The 14,067-nt window shown below is 44.9% G+C and overlaps 1 protein-coding gene across 1 annotated transcript; it reads left to right on the top strand.

Annotated features, from left to right (window-relative positions):
• Positions 1-763: 763 nt before the first annotated feature.
• LOC6594904 (cadherin-99C) lies at positions 764-14,055 on the top strand. The gene is made up of 12 exons (XM_002020468.2): positions 764-876; positions 1,629-1,809; positions 5,144-5,304; positions 6,380-6,558; positions 6,707-6,829; positions 8,676-8,855; positions 8,931-8,996; positions 9,099-12,014; positions 12,084-12,608; positions 12,663-12,781; positions 12,846-13,610; positions 13,683-14,055. Exons 3-12 carry the CDS (start codon positions 5,148-5,150, stop codon positions 13,819-13,821), a joined length of 5,169 nt encoding a protein of 1,722 aa, XP_002020504.2. The 5' UTR covers positions 764-876; positions 1,629-1,809; positions 5,144-5,147; the 3' UTR covers positions 13,822-14,055.
• Positions 14,056-14,067: the final 12 nt, after the last annotated feature.

Below are 14,067 nucleotides of genomic sequence, written 5' to 3'. Positions count from 1 at the left end.
TGTCAAAACCTTTTTCATAGCTTGAAACATGAAAACTACAACTAAAAAACAAAAATAAAAAACTTAAAACACCAAACTGGTTTTGTTGTCTACTGTTATGGAAATGAAACATGGTGGTCTTTTTATTTACTTTAAGTTAACAGACCCGCCGCTCATAGACAACATGCATACATATGTATCTATGTACGTATGTACGTATGTATGTAGTTATGTATGTATTTGCATACATACGTACATGCACCTGCAGATCACAGTGTACCTGCACATTGGCTTTACCTTTCGGATACGACACGAAAATATGTAGGTATGATTTCAGCTATGTGTATTCATTGTATCAGCTGTTAAACTAGTCCCAAAAACCAGTTTTACCGCAAAAGAGATTGCCTACGTAGTTTTATTTCCATGAGTATTTTGTTGAGTTGAGTGAGTTGAGTTGAGTGCTTTGCTTTGCTTTGCTTTGCTTTGTGGACGTTGAGTGTGAGTGTTTTTCGGAGTGCGACTCAGCCCCAGGCAAGACAATGTAAGGAGCGAGGTAGAGCTTCGCAGCAAGCCGTTTGGCTGTTTACCTCGCTTGTCCATACCATTTTTGCACACTCCCTGCAGAAGTTTCTCTCTCGCATGATTGTTATTTCGCACCATTCAAGCACCCATCATCCATCACACTCAAAGTCCACTCAACAAAACGCTCAATGAAGAAAAAAGTTCAGTGCGAAGCCCCAACAGCGCTCCAACATCGCCCATACCTGTGGCATCCACTGCGCCGTTCTCACGTGTCGTTCGCGCTGCGATCACCTGTACACACACATACTCGCATCTATGTGGATAGCTATAGCCTACACGTCTTTAGGTGGCTCCCGCGATACCGGTTTTCCGCTGGTATGAATATGCCCAAGAGCTAATTTTATAAAAGTTATCTCCTGAGATGTTTGTAAAGTTCAGGCACTCAATGGACGGACTCTCGTGATACACTAAGAACCCATTTAAATACAAATGATGCTGGCGATACCTGTGCGAATTCCTGATTACTAGTGTTCATATTGTTGAGAAAACGAATAAAAGGATCAGTTCAGAAGCTCCCCAACTGGTTTTAATGGTGCTCGTGAAGAAATACTAAATTATTATTTTACCAATCGGCTTTCGTAGTACAATACAACAAAATACCATACACGAGTTAAAGAGTCTATAAGTTGGATTAGTTGGAGTCCAAAAGAAATGGCAGTGCAGTGCATTTGCGATGGAAATGAAGTGTAGGTGGACACTGGCTAAGAAAAGGTGGCCTAAGTCTAAACTGTTTTCCGATAAGTCTGGCAAATGAGGTCACGTATGTAAAGATTTCTTAAAGAAAACGTCAGCCTGTCCCTGTCCGTCGCGTCGTCAACCTGTCACACTACTTTTACCACATGCTATAGCGATCCCACACATATTTGTGCTGTTTGCTTTTCGCGGGATTCCGAACTGGTATGAGTGTAATTCATATAATATACACAAAACCAGATAGTAGATACCAGATCGTCTCAAAATGTCAAAATCCATCCATAGCTCCATAACTTTGGAATGCTGACTAAATATATTGCCTTAAACGTGCCGTGCCGTGCCCGTGTCTTACTGTGTTTGTGTGTTCTTTGCAGTCGGACTGTACGTGATTTTGATACTTCCGAAATGTAATAGAAACAATCAAAAATTTGTTCCCCTCATCGTGTGCTCAACATTTTCTTGTTTCAACAAATGGTTCTTGGATACACTCAAACTCAGCTCAACGGCCTAATAACAAAATTTGAAGAATACCCATCAGCATCCTGAAAGCATATGGTAAGTGCAACTAGCTGTAACCGATTGATAAGAATATAATATGGCATTTTGCCTTTGCTATCGTAACCTATCGACTCTCTATGGGAGCTTCGAACTAAGTGGCATCGACCTTAAGGTAATCTTCTTAGGGCGGGACTTAAGTATACGAATAAAACGCAATAAAACTAAGCTCACAAAGAACAGAAAGAAGACAACCTATAAGAACCCACTCTTGTACACTCTCAGGTATAAATAACAACTTTTTAATACCCACCTTACCCCCTCGCCATCAGAAAGCCTTCTATGAATTACTTGTGGTTTTTTGTTAAGCGAAACTTAAAATACGTTCGTCATCATTATACCCTTACAAAGAGACTAAGCATTTCCGCTCCCAGAAAGTAAGCGATATGGATTCGTTCCTCCTGATTGTCCGTATAAGCGAATGGACTAACAGCTAAAGAATGTCATAATATACTTGGTTTCCATATATGTTTGATGCTCCCTCGAGAACCCGATATGAACTCCTAAATTCCATACACTTGAAGACACAAAATTCATCTTAGCTTTAATAGTACATATTAGTACCTAATAATATTACACCGGAAGTAACAAGGGAAATTGTTACTTTCACGAGTTAATTTTGCAAGGGCCTGGGCTGGAGCGTGTAGCAAGGATGCTTGTGGTTTTCTTTGCTTCACAATGCTGCTACCAACTGGATAATTTGACCTTTAGTCAGTCACGTTTCGGAAAGTTACCTCAAACTGAAGATGACTACTGACTTCAGTACGTTCGGTTAATGGACGGCAAATGATATTTTTTCGCTTTCTATTTTCAGGCTTGTCAGATTATGTGCCAGACCCATTGATATTTGACTGCTTATTGCAAAGTACTTATGAGTATTTCTACTTACACTTGCACAAATTTCATTAAAGTGGGGGTTAAAGTGCGGACCGGACCATTCGGTTCTCCTGGCCGTCTAAACCACATAACCACACAAGTCGATGTACTTATGTATCCAGAGATACTCGTATTGCAATTGCAATAGTCGCCAGAATCAAACTGATAAAATGAAACAATTTTGTATAGATAGATAAATATGTACAATTATAGGTATGTATGTATGTACACGGTACACATAGTGTGCATGCATGTATGTGGCAACCATCGTTCGCATTCCAATAGATTTCAGATTTAAGTTCGGTGTTCGGTGTTCGGTGTTTGGTGTTCGGTACGTATTGTACCACATTCAAAACTAGAAAATGTTCGCAGAAACAGCATCAAATAAGCAACAGGTTTCTTGTATCTGAGCACTGGGCACCCAGCAGCCAGCAGCCAGCAGTCAGCAGTCAGCACTAGCGTTTAAAGCAATTCTTCGGCTTTCGTTTTATTTCGCAAACCAGTTTTGGCACATTCGGCTTTTTCTATAGGTTTCCGGTTGAACATATTCAACAGCTTTGCAGCTTCATTTACTTTACTCGCATGTTGCTTTGTTGTTTTTGTACGACAGGTATGCCCAGTGAAAGCTATATTATATAGACAAATAGTCTTTAGAGCGAAGGATTTGTGTACTGCAGATGCTGTGTAAAGCCGTCATAACAGCAGCAGCAGCAGCATCCTCGTTTATAGGAAAATATATAAAAAGACAGCCAAACAGGGTGATAATAACGGGGCATTGTACATTGTTTAAAGGTAAAACTTTCACTCTTTTTTTGGGGCGATTTTTCACATAAAAATAGTCACCAAAAACTCTCTGATATGAGTGAATTTCCTATTTTGATTTTCAATAGTACGAAAACGGATCTAAAAGTTTTACAATTCGATCCTTTACATGGCATTTGAAATGGTTGATGGACTTCTAATGGATCACTTCACCTTTAAGAAAACTTTGGGACTGAGATACTGATTGCAGGAAAGCTTGGCATGACATTTTCCAGAAAATGTAAAGATTTCAGACTTGCAGGTTTCCATTTGCAGATCCATTGTGCATCCTATGGAAGCTGCATGATATAATTACTAGAACTTGTGTACAAGGGTATGTGCATTCAATCAGCAACAATAGATACGTATATGTATATGTACATGTGCAAGAAGTCGGAAGTGCTTATGTACTCTCTAGTCTCTAATGCACTATTCTTCTCTTTCCACTGGAAAGCTATTCAAACCGCGTTCTAATAAGTGCACTGCAAAAGATACGCGAGCTGTGCTCCTGTAGCAGCCAGCAAGTCTACGATGAATGGTGAATGAGTCAGGCAAGGTACAGGTACCGGGTACCAGGTACCAGGTACCAGGTACTGGCGGATTTACAGCAAGAGAAAGCCAACGAGAATAGCCAGCATAGGGATAGCATAGCACAGCACAGCACAGCACAAGATAGCTCAAGAAGTGGCTTTGAAATACGTTCCTAACTGTATCTAAGCCACAACTCGAACAGGCTGCCGCCGCGCCGTTTAGGCGGTTGATGAGATGGGCAGCTCCGAGAGAATGTACACCTGTACAGTGTACACCTTCCAGCCACCTCTAGGAGTAAGTGCAGTTGTTTGCTTAGTAGCTTGGCTCCCCATCTTATAAGAGTTTAGTCTTCTTTTTTGCAGTTGTTTTGTTTCTCATGCAACTGGATGCAACCAAGGAATGCGGTTTCATTTTTAGCACTTTTCTGATGACTGCTTGAATGCCAGCTCTTTTTGTGGCTGCTCTGTCCGGGGAGCATTAGAGGGTGCACGATTTCGAGGTTTCGTTGCGTTTATTCAGTTAGTGGAATAATTAGACTAGTTGTTAGCTAAGATAACTACCGATGGAATTAATATGGGGCTAAGTTTTGTGCTCCAATGTACCCAAGCCCAAGCCCAAGCCCAAGACCAAGCCCAATCCAAGCAATCCAAAGCCCAATCTTTTGTCGCTCACAAAAATACGAGTACGAGTACGAGTACGAGTACGAATACAGCAGCAGACTACGGCTACGCTGTGGTAGATGCGTTCGCATCTATGATTTCCTCATGCCCATATAAACATGCAGATGGTTGGACAAGAATCGCACAGCAGAGCCGAAGAGTGTGCCGGCAACGCCAGTTCTCTAGCCGTCCAGTTGTCCGTTGTCCAGGTTCCAGTTCCAGTTTTGTTTAAATGTTTATTGCATATTGATTTCACACCATTTAAGGAATGAGAAGCCATCTTGGTTCATATACACAGACAACTTATATACATACATATAAGTAGGGGGCACTTTAAAGCCACGCAGCGAATAGGTTTTGGCTTTGCGATTCACTGTTAACAATAAGTACATACATACATTCATACATATGTCTACTGGTAGGTGACATTAATAATTTTTTACTAAATAATACCCATTTAATTACAGAACAATGTCTGCTAACAGCAACATATCAGCAATGCAAGGACTCGGACTCTTAGGACTTTTGATTCTGCTGTCCTCAGCTGTTTTGGGCAAATCGCAAATGTGCGAGGTGGAAACTGGCCAAACGAATATAATCCTGGACATAGAAGAAAGTCGCGAGACATGTAAGAGAATTTCAAATGAGTATACGACTATGACCGACTATGAATGAAGAAGCATCAGAGTTCCTATAGTGGAACTCCATAAACCATTTCTTGGTAGATTTGTTGTACGATTCAAATGTTCCTATGGTAAATTGTGCCATGAATCTAGTGTTCCCTCTCAGGCGTGCAAACAGTGTACTATAATAATGGAGTGGCTTCCTTAGAGAAGGGTTGGACATCATTACCTCAGGAGAATTACCAGCCCAGCAAGAAAAAATTGCATGTCTTACGCTACCTCTTTGTTGGATGCCTCATAAACCTGAAGCCATTTTATATGAGTTTTAAACACAGTAAACATAGTAAAGGGGCGGACACATGCAATGCAGCCCGTACAGCTCGTACAACAGACAAACCCCAACTTTGAGATCCATAGTCTGCAATCACAAAAGGTGCAACGCCATAATTATAACTTGGATACGTGTCCATGAACATGTATCTAGGTACATATGTATGTATCTATGCACATGTACGTACGTATGTACTATGCAGAACCGACGGCTTGATCTGATTATCAGAATAAAACATAACACTCGCACATATTGTGTGTATGTACATATGGATGCATATTTAAATGGTCGTGCTCCTCAAGAACGCCTAAATCAACACAGGCCAAACGGGCTACTGTGAATTTTCCAATATTCATATGTATCTTTAGCCCCACTAATACGATTACTGCTCCATATATATGTACATACATACATATGTATGTGCATTTGTGGATACATACGTACTCGTACGTATTGTGCAAGATCTGAATCTGACTGGCTTTCTAGACGCAGCTGCCGCTTAACACGAACTTTTACAGCACGTTCATATGTCTCATACACACATACATACCTACATACATGCCCACATACATACATACATACAATATAAACGCATATTTCCCAAGCGATGGCTGCTCTAACCCTCAATTCAAAGAGAAAGGATCCGATTCTATTCGCTCTTAGTGGGGCTTCAACTGAATATAAATATTTGTGTACCAACATATGAATGACTACTACTACTACTACTAACTAATACGTATCTGTGATAGTCATTGGACAGCAAACGACACCCCCAGAACTTCCCATCTTTGGCGATCCGGAGACGGAAATAGATCTCGATCTAGTTTTTCCAAAAGGACAGCCAACGTTTCAATTGATCGGAAAAAGACTGCAGTTGCTGCAGCCCCTTGACCGGGATGAAGAAAATCTTAGTCACATTGTGTTCCAGGTAAGTGTATCTCCCCAGGAGCGGCTCTTCGGCATCTTCTAGGCCTCTTCTGGAGATGTGCGGATGTGCAAATGAATTAAAAGCCGTAATTAATTGTTTGATGAAATGCACATGCCACCCACTCAAGAATTACGCCATTTCTTTCCAGGTGTCCTGTACGATTCGATCCTCTAATAAGAAGCGCAACATTCCCATTATTGTGCGCGTGTCGGATATCAATGACAATGCGCCCCGTTTCATGAACACGCCCTATGAGGTCACCGTACCCGAGGTAAGTAGATTTCAAGCATTCAAGACACGAACAGCTTTTTGGAGCGCCAAAGTTTTGCTTGTTCTGTTTGCCCGTGTGCCTGTTGCCTGTTGCCTGTTGCCTGCCTTTCTTGCCGCATTTCCCCCTTCGCGAGCTACCAGATCGCGTTCGTAGGCCGCAGTTGTTGCCGCCACAAATGCTCCACTGCAGCAGAGTTAGAGACAGAGGCAGAGGCAGAGGCAGAGACGGAGTTTGAGTCCGAGTCCGAGTCCGAGTCCGAGAGTCAGGTGAATGTGCATAGCCTTCTCGATGGTATAGTCGATGCCAGCAAGCAGCAACAACATACAAGACACTAATGAAGTGGCAGACAAGCATGTGTTGTCCACGTCGCATGTTGATGCAACATGTTCATGTTGCTCCGTGCCCGTGCCCCAACAACAACAACAACAACAACCACAATTGCATGTGCAGACAAGACACAACATCACATCTAAGGCTACAATAGTATTTCCGTCTGTTAATCACGTATTTAGACTAATAACGTTCAATTACAGAACAGTTGACATATTAGAAAGCACCAACAAGTAATGCCATGAAACAAAAGAGAACCCCTCTTAGTAGATCTTTCAGTTATGCGACCATACCTACATACAATGCATATCACTCGGAATAATCATAAGCCACTTCAAGGACTTTACAAAGGCCCCATTCTGATCTTCATACAATTGGCACAGAAATCACAACTCGCTGGCAATAAACTTACTCAAATATACGTACAGAAGGAGATTTAATCGCGAACCATCGGTAGGAATACCTAGGGGAATTTATTCATAAATAATTCATTATGCAACGTGAAGCGGCGAACAGCTTTAAGGCACAGAAGTCTGGTGAGAGTGAGTCCAATCGTATTCTCGATCGAGTACGGCCTTACTTCTTTTCTACCGAAAATCGTGTATTATTGCTGGCGATTGATTGCTTGTTGGTGTTTCAATATCTGGAGAAACCCCATAAACTTCAGGAAAATAATTAGCCAGTCTTTTCCCATAAATACACACGAGAATGTAGTGTGGGCTTTTCGTACGGGGTATCCCACTCGTGTTCCCATTATGGCACTCTGTCAGTCCGCCAGGAATATATTTGGTATGCACTTGCCGCCGTTTTAAGCGGGACTCTCGAGGGACTGTTTGTGGAAAACATCTTTGGAATCGTTCTCGTTTATCAGCTAATTAAATGAATACTAAATATTTTACGATGCACGTCCGCTCAGTTGAAATTTAATTCTAAATAGTACCTACATATGTACATATGTGCATGTTAAAAAATGCATTTTAATTCTGTTGAGCTACTGAGCTTTTTCAGCAGCGTAGCTTGCGATCTGTTTAATGATAAATCAGTGATTGTTTATATTAATATGGTTTATTATGGTGAATAGAGTAGATACAATGATAGCGGAAGAACAATAGCGAAATATGTACGGATGCAATAGCGATAGCGATCGATCGGTTCAAGACGGTGTTGGATTGAAGAACAATTATGCGAATTATGCGAGAAGTGAGTGCTAGAACAAGACCAAATTCAAGGGCAGGCGCCCTAACCGAAGCGATGCTTCGACAAGAGCGCGACAGATCGAGAGAGCGATAGAGAAGGCAAAAGAAAGAAAGACGCGAGAGAACGGCTGCATCGGCCGCTGCAGTGCGGGAGCATATGTACTATATGTATGTATGTATGTATGTACGTATGTATGGATGTAGCTTACAATGTGGTACCATGGAACAGTGGGAAGTGCAAGCAACGAACAATAATAGGGACTTACTTTACTACTGCACCCCTGGCTACTGTCGTAACCCAACACATTCTTTTAAAACAGAGCACACCGGTGGGCACTACGATCTTTCGGAACATACAAGCGCTCGATAAAGATGCCGGAGTCAACGGGCTAGTGGAATATTTTATTGCCGAACAAAATATTAATGCAACCGAAGATGAGAAGCTCACTAGCGCTGATGGGTATGGAACTTTTGCCATATCCTTTCCGCACCAGGGACAAGTAAGTTTATTTTTGTGTGAGACGCAAAAATCCAAAAGATATGCTAATAATAATACTTTAATGCCCTACTTTCAGGTTACTGTATCAAAGATTTTGGACTACGAGAAGGTTCAGCGGTATTTTGTGACCATTGTAGCTTCGGTAAGTCAAAAACCCCAGATTCAATATTCAAAATCAAACATCCAAACGCGTGCAAATTTAGAGAAATATAATGTTCGGACCCCCACTTTTGCCCACTTTCAGGATCGGGCTCGCAACACCGAGCATCGACTGTCTTCGACCACCACTCTTACTGTCAATATAGCCGACTCGGATGATTTGGATCCCTCATTTATATACCGGGGCTGCGTGTCAGTCGAGGGTGCCTGCATAAACCCAGAGTACACGGCGTCTGTGCCGGCAGGATCGTTGCTGGGTGTCCTCAATGTGTTGCCCGAGAGAATACAGGCGGTCGATCTGGACACGATAAACTCGCGGATACGCTACAGTTTCGCCAGTGGAATGCCTGGTAACTATGAAGACTACTTTGAGATTGATGAGGAAACGGGAGTGCTGAAGCAAACAAAAGCCATTGATACGTCCACGGCCAAGAGATATGACATTATCGTGCGCGCAGAAGAGATTTCACCTGCACCTCGACGGTTCACCACGGCCAAACTGGCGATTGCTGTTAAACCGGTCGATGCCAATCCCCCGGCCATATCCTCCTCAGCCAGCGAGGGCTATGTTGACGAAAACTCGCCCATAGGCACCAGAGTCTTGGATGGAAACGGCAATCCCATATCCTTCAGAACCACAGATGCGGACTTGGGCGAGGGCGATCCCAAGCCCGATTATATATATGAACTGACCACGCCCTCATTCAATGTGACCAGTGGAGGCATTCTGGTAGTGAACGAAGACAACCTCGATCGGGATCCGCCTGCCCCCGGCCGGTTTAAGTTTCAGGTTGTCGCCCGGGAGCCCCGAACGAACGCTGCCAGCGCCCCGTTGAGCCTCACGGTGCATCTGCGAGATATCAACGACAATGCCCCCAAGCTGGCAATGGTCTCGCCTATTGCGATCACTGCCAATTCGGGGGATCAGAGCGAAAGTCGGCTGGTCACCCAAGTGACAGCCATCGACAACGACGAGGGGCCCAATGCCGTGGTCGCCTACTCGATTTACCACGTATCCAACAACGGCATTCAAAAGTTCACCATCGACGAGCAAACCGGGGAAATCAGAACCCACGGCCGCCTGCTGGCCGGTGAGCAATACAGCATAACTGTGCAGGCAACCGACATAGGAGGACTCTCTTCGCAGGCCATTGTGGAGGTGAGCGTGACACCGGGGCCGAACACGAAGCCGCCCCGCTTCCAGAAGCCCATCTACGAAGTGCAGGTTAGCGAGGGTGCGGAGATCAACTCCACAGTCACCGTAGTCCATGCCGATGATCCGGAGAACGATGCAGTCGTCTACTCAATCATATCCGGCAATGATCTGCGTCAGTTTGCTGTGGGCCAAGAAACTGGGGTCATCATAGTGATACGCAAGCTGGATCGCGAGAGTTTGACGCGCTACCAACTGATCATGAGGGCCGAGGATAGCGGTGGTCTCTCGAGCAGCGCCACAGTGAACATCAAGGTTACCGATATCAACGACAAGAATCCAGAGTTTGATGTGTCCACTCTGCCCTACGTCTTCCAAGTGGACGAGGGCACTGCCGATGCCTTCGTTGGTGTGGTGCATGCCACTGACGCCGATGAAGGGATAAACGCAGAGATCACCTATTCCATACCCACAGACGTGCCATTTACCATAAACGGCACCTCCGGGGAACTACGCACAGCCTCTCAACTGGACTATGAGCGCTTGAACGAGTACAAGTTCGTGGTTACCGCCAAGGATGGGGCTCCCGACGCTCGCCTGGGCACGGCCAGCGTGACCGTGCTAGTGCACGACATTCCCGACGAAGTGCCAAAGTTCAGCGATGCTCGCATCGACGTGCATATACCAGAGAACGAGGAGAGTTTCCTGGTGGCCACGGTGCAGGCATTCGATCCAGACACGATTTCGGAAATAACCTACGTGCTCCGCAAGGGGGATGCGGAACTGTTCAAGGTATCTGCGACCACCGGAGAAGTGCACACGATCAAGGGGTTGGACTATGAGAACCAACGACAGCACCAGTTGACCATCGGTACCATTGAAAACGATGGAGATGGGCCTGGAGACACACTCCAGCTGGTGGTGGATGTAGAGGATCGGAACGATTTGCCGCCGAGATTCATAACTGTGCCCGATCCAGTGACTGTGAACGATGACCAAGCCATAGGCACCATTATAGCCACTCTGCCGGCCATTGACGGCGATGGCACCTCCCCTGGAAACGTGGTTCGCTACGAGATAGTCGGACGCGGCAAAGCACCAAAATACTTTCAAGTCGATCCAGACACGGGGGCAGTGCGAATCCGCGACGAGCTGCGCAAGGAAGTCGACACAGAGTACCACGTGGACATCCGCGCCTACGACATGGGCGATCCCCAGCTGAGCTCGGTGGCCCCTCTTCGCGTGGACGTGCGACACCTTGCTCTATCCCAGAACAACGATATGAACATGGACACCAAGGTGCAGAGCGGGATGATAATGAGCACAGAAAACATCGGCCTGGGCTTCAGTGACGACAGCTACACAACCAGCGTGCCGGAGTCCACGGAAGTGAATAGCACCCTGAAGATTGTTCAGATCATTAATTCGAAACAGTCGACCAGCGGACCGGCAGACTTTAGGTGCGAGTTTGTGCTTGGAAACGACGAGGGAAAGTTCGACCTGAGCTTGGCCGACCATGGATGCAGCATAATCCTCGTTCAGTCGTTGGATTTCGAGAACAAGTCCTCGTACATGCTCCAGCTACGTCTTGTGTCCCACCGCTACTTTGTCAACCCTCTAAAGGACAAGACCACTGTGAACATAATAGTTCAGGACGAGAACGACAATGCGCCAGAGTTTGTCTTCAATCGGCTGCGTGGTCAGCGGGACACCTTCTACACCGTTGTGACATCAGATATGGATGTGGACACGACCATTCTGCAGGTGCGTGCCACCGACCGGGATTCCGGAAAGTTTGGCTTAGTTCGGTACAAGTTGTACGACGATGAGGACACGGGAATCAGTTTGGTGTGTACTCAAAGACAGTTTTATCACAATATAAAATAGGAGTACATTCTAACTTGTTTTTAATTGCAGCCAACAAGCTTTTTTGTGATGACAGAAGATGGTGTTCTGCGAACTGCGAGGCATTTCAGAAATGAAGAAGCCTTTCCAATGACATTCTCGGTTGAGGCGCGGGACAGCGATGCCCAGGAACAAGGATCACATCGCACCAGAGCCCGCATAGTGGTCAACAAGCTGACAGACATCAATCGTATGGCACTCTCTTTTCCGAACGCCGCTCCCAGTGAAATTCGCAACTACCACACGGAGGTGGAGGAGCTGCTCGATGAGAAAACCGGACTTGTCAGCGGCATTGAGCGGTTCAGCAATCAAAAGTATCTGGCAAACAACGGCACGGTTATCGAGAACCAAGCTGCTACGGATGTGTGGTTCTACCTCATCGATCCGAAATCGGAGAAACTATTAAAGCGCAACGATAGTATTGTGGAGACTACGTTGCTGGAACCCGCTGCGCGCTTGGAACTGAACTTTGCTTTGCCACGAGCCAAGGCCGATGGAATTTCCGTGCCAATAGAAGTAAAGGAACACGTTCATAAGGTAGGACTTACTCGTGAAAGTTTGATATTTGTGACATTGTAAGACCTTTATTAGATCAAGGCCGCCATAGACATCGATGACGAAGTGTTCCCCTTCACGCTCATTGCCATATCACTCATCATTCTGATATTGGGCACCATAGGGATAATATATATATGCATTTCTTGGTCAAAGTACGTACCTTAGCATAGGCTAGGCCCAGATTCCTGTAGTAATTAACAACCCATTTCCTAATAGGTACAAAAACTTCAAACAACGCATGCGGCAGTATTCGTCGACGAGTCCAACGCGCTACGACCCCGTCATTGTCAACCAGCAGGCTTCGAATGCAAGTGAGACTGTGGCCAGTATGAAAGAGTACGAAACGCAGATGCTGGCAATGGCAGTGCCGCCCGATGGTGATGACGACCTGCAGCTGGACTTCAGCGCCAAGAACCACGCCTTCTCGCTGGACAACGTCAGCTACATCACACACAAGGAAAACAGCAACGGCAACAGCCACGGTGCAGGCGGTCAGTCTAGTCCATCGCATTCCGATGCAACAACGGCTACCATCGCCACACTTCGCCGCCACAACAATCTCAACAACATGAACAACAATCTGGCGATAAACAATAGACAAAACACCTTCAATCGCACACTAGAGATCAACACCCGCAACAATGCCAACCCACTGGGCTCTCCGCAGAACACGAATGGTGCTCTTTCCGGCACCTTGACTCTGGGGCGCATTAAGCATCAGAATACGAACCATTATCAGAACGGGGGATCCAATGGGGACAATGGGGTTGGACGAAATAATTTGGCCATTGCCAAAAATAATGCCTACAGTACGATGGGCAGACGTGGAAATACGTTTTGCGGTGCAGGATTGTTGAATGGATGCGTAGACAGTTCTGGAAATGGCGACTTGATGAACAGCAGCACGCTCGGTCGTCACAGCCAACTGAACAATCGCATGTACAGCGGAGAGGTGCCCATCACCAACCCGCTTTTCCAACGGTAGATACAGCCAAATATAGCCAAATAGTGCTCGTATGTAAACCTTAGCTCAATTTAATTCATATTTTGCAGATCGACAGTTGACGGACACAACCACATAAGCTGCACCAATGAGAACGTATCGTTTGGAAAGCGAGACTATGGCCAAATTGGCTTCTCGTACCTGAATGATTTGGATCGGTCAGAGGTGGAGACCACAACGGAACTGTGAACTGTTTGAGAAGATGTCACAGACACAGAAACAGACTAGAGTGAATATAGTAGAGTACTTAGCTGGATATTTTGTACTTTTAATTGTTTATTGTACCATAAGCTAGCGCATTTGCCATCGAATTCCGATTATAACTTGTAAATATTTCACTAGGGATATTATTGAATGGAGAAACTGATAACTGATATTTTATAACTGTGCTCTAAGATCAAAAAAACAAAAAACAAATAAATACAGTCATTAATT

This window comes from Drosophila persimilis, unplaced genomic scaffold, assembly GCF_003286085.1.
Source record: "Drosophila persimilis strain 14011-0111.01,24,50 unplaced genomic scaffold, DperRS2 tig00000000-arrow-pilon, whole genome shotgun sequence".
NCBI classification, from domain to species: Eukaryota; Metazoa; Arthropoda; class Insecta; order Diptera; family Drosophilidae; genus Drosophila; species Drosophila persimilis.
The sequence above is the reverse complement of the archived record's forward strand: the minus strand, read 5'-3'. Positions and strand labels throughout refer to the sequence as shown.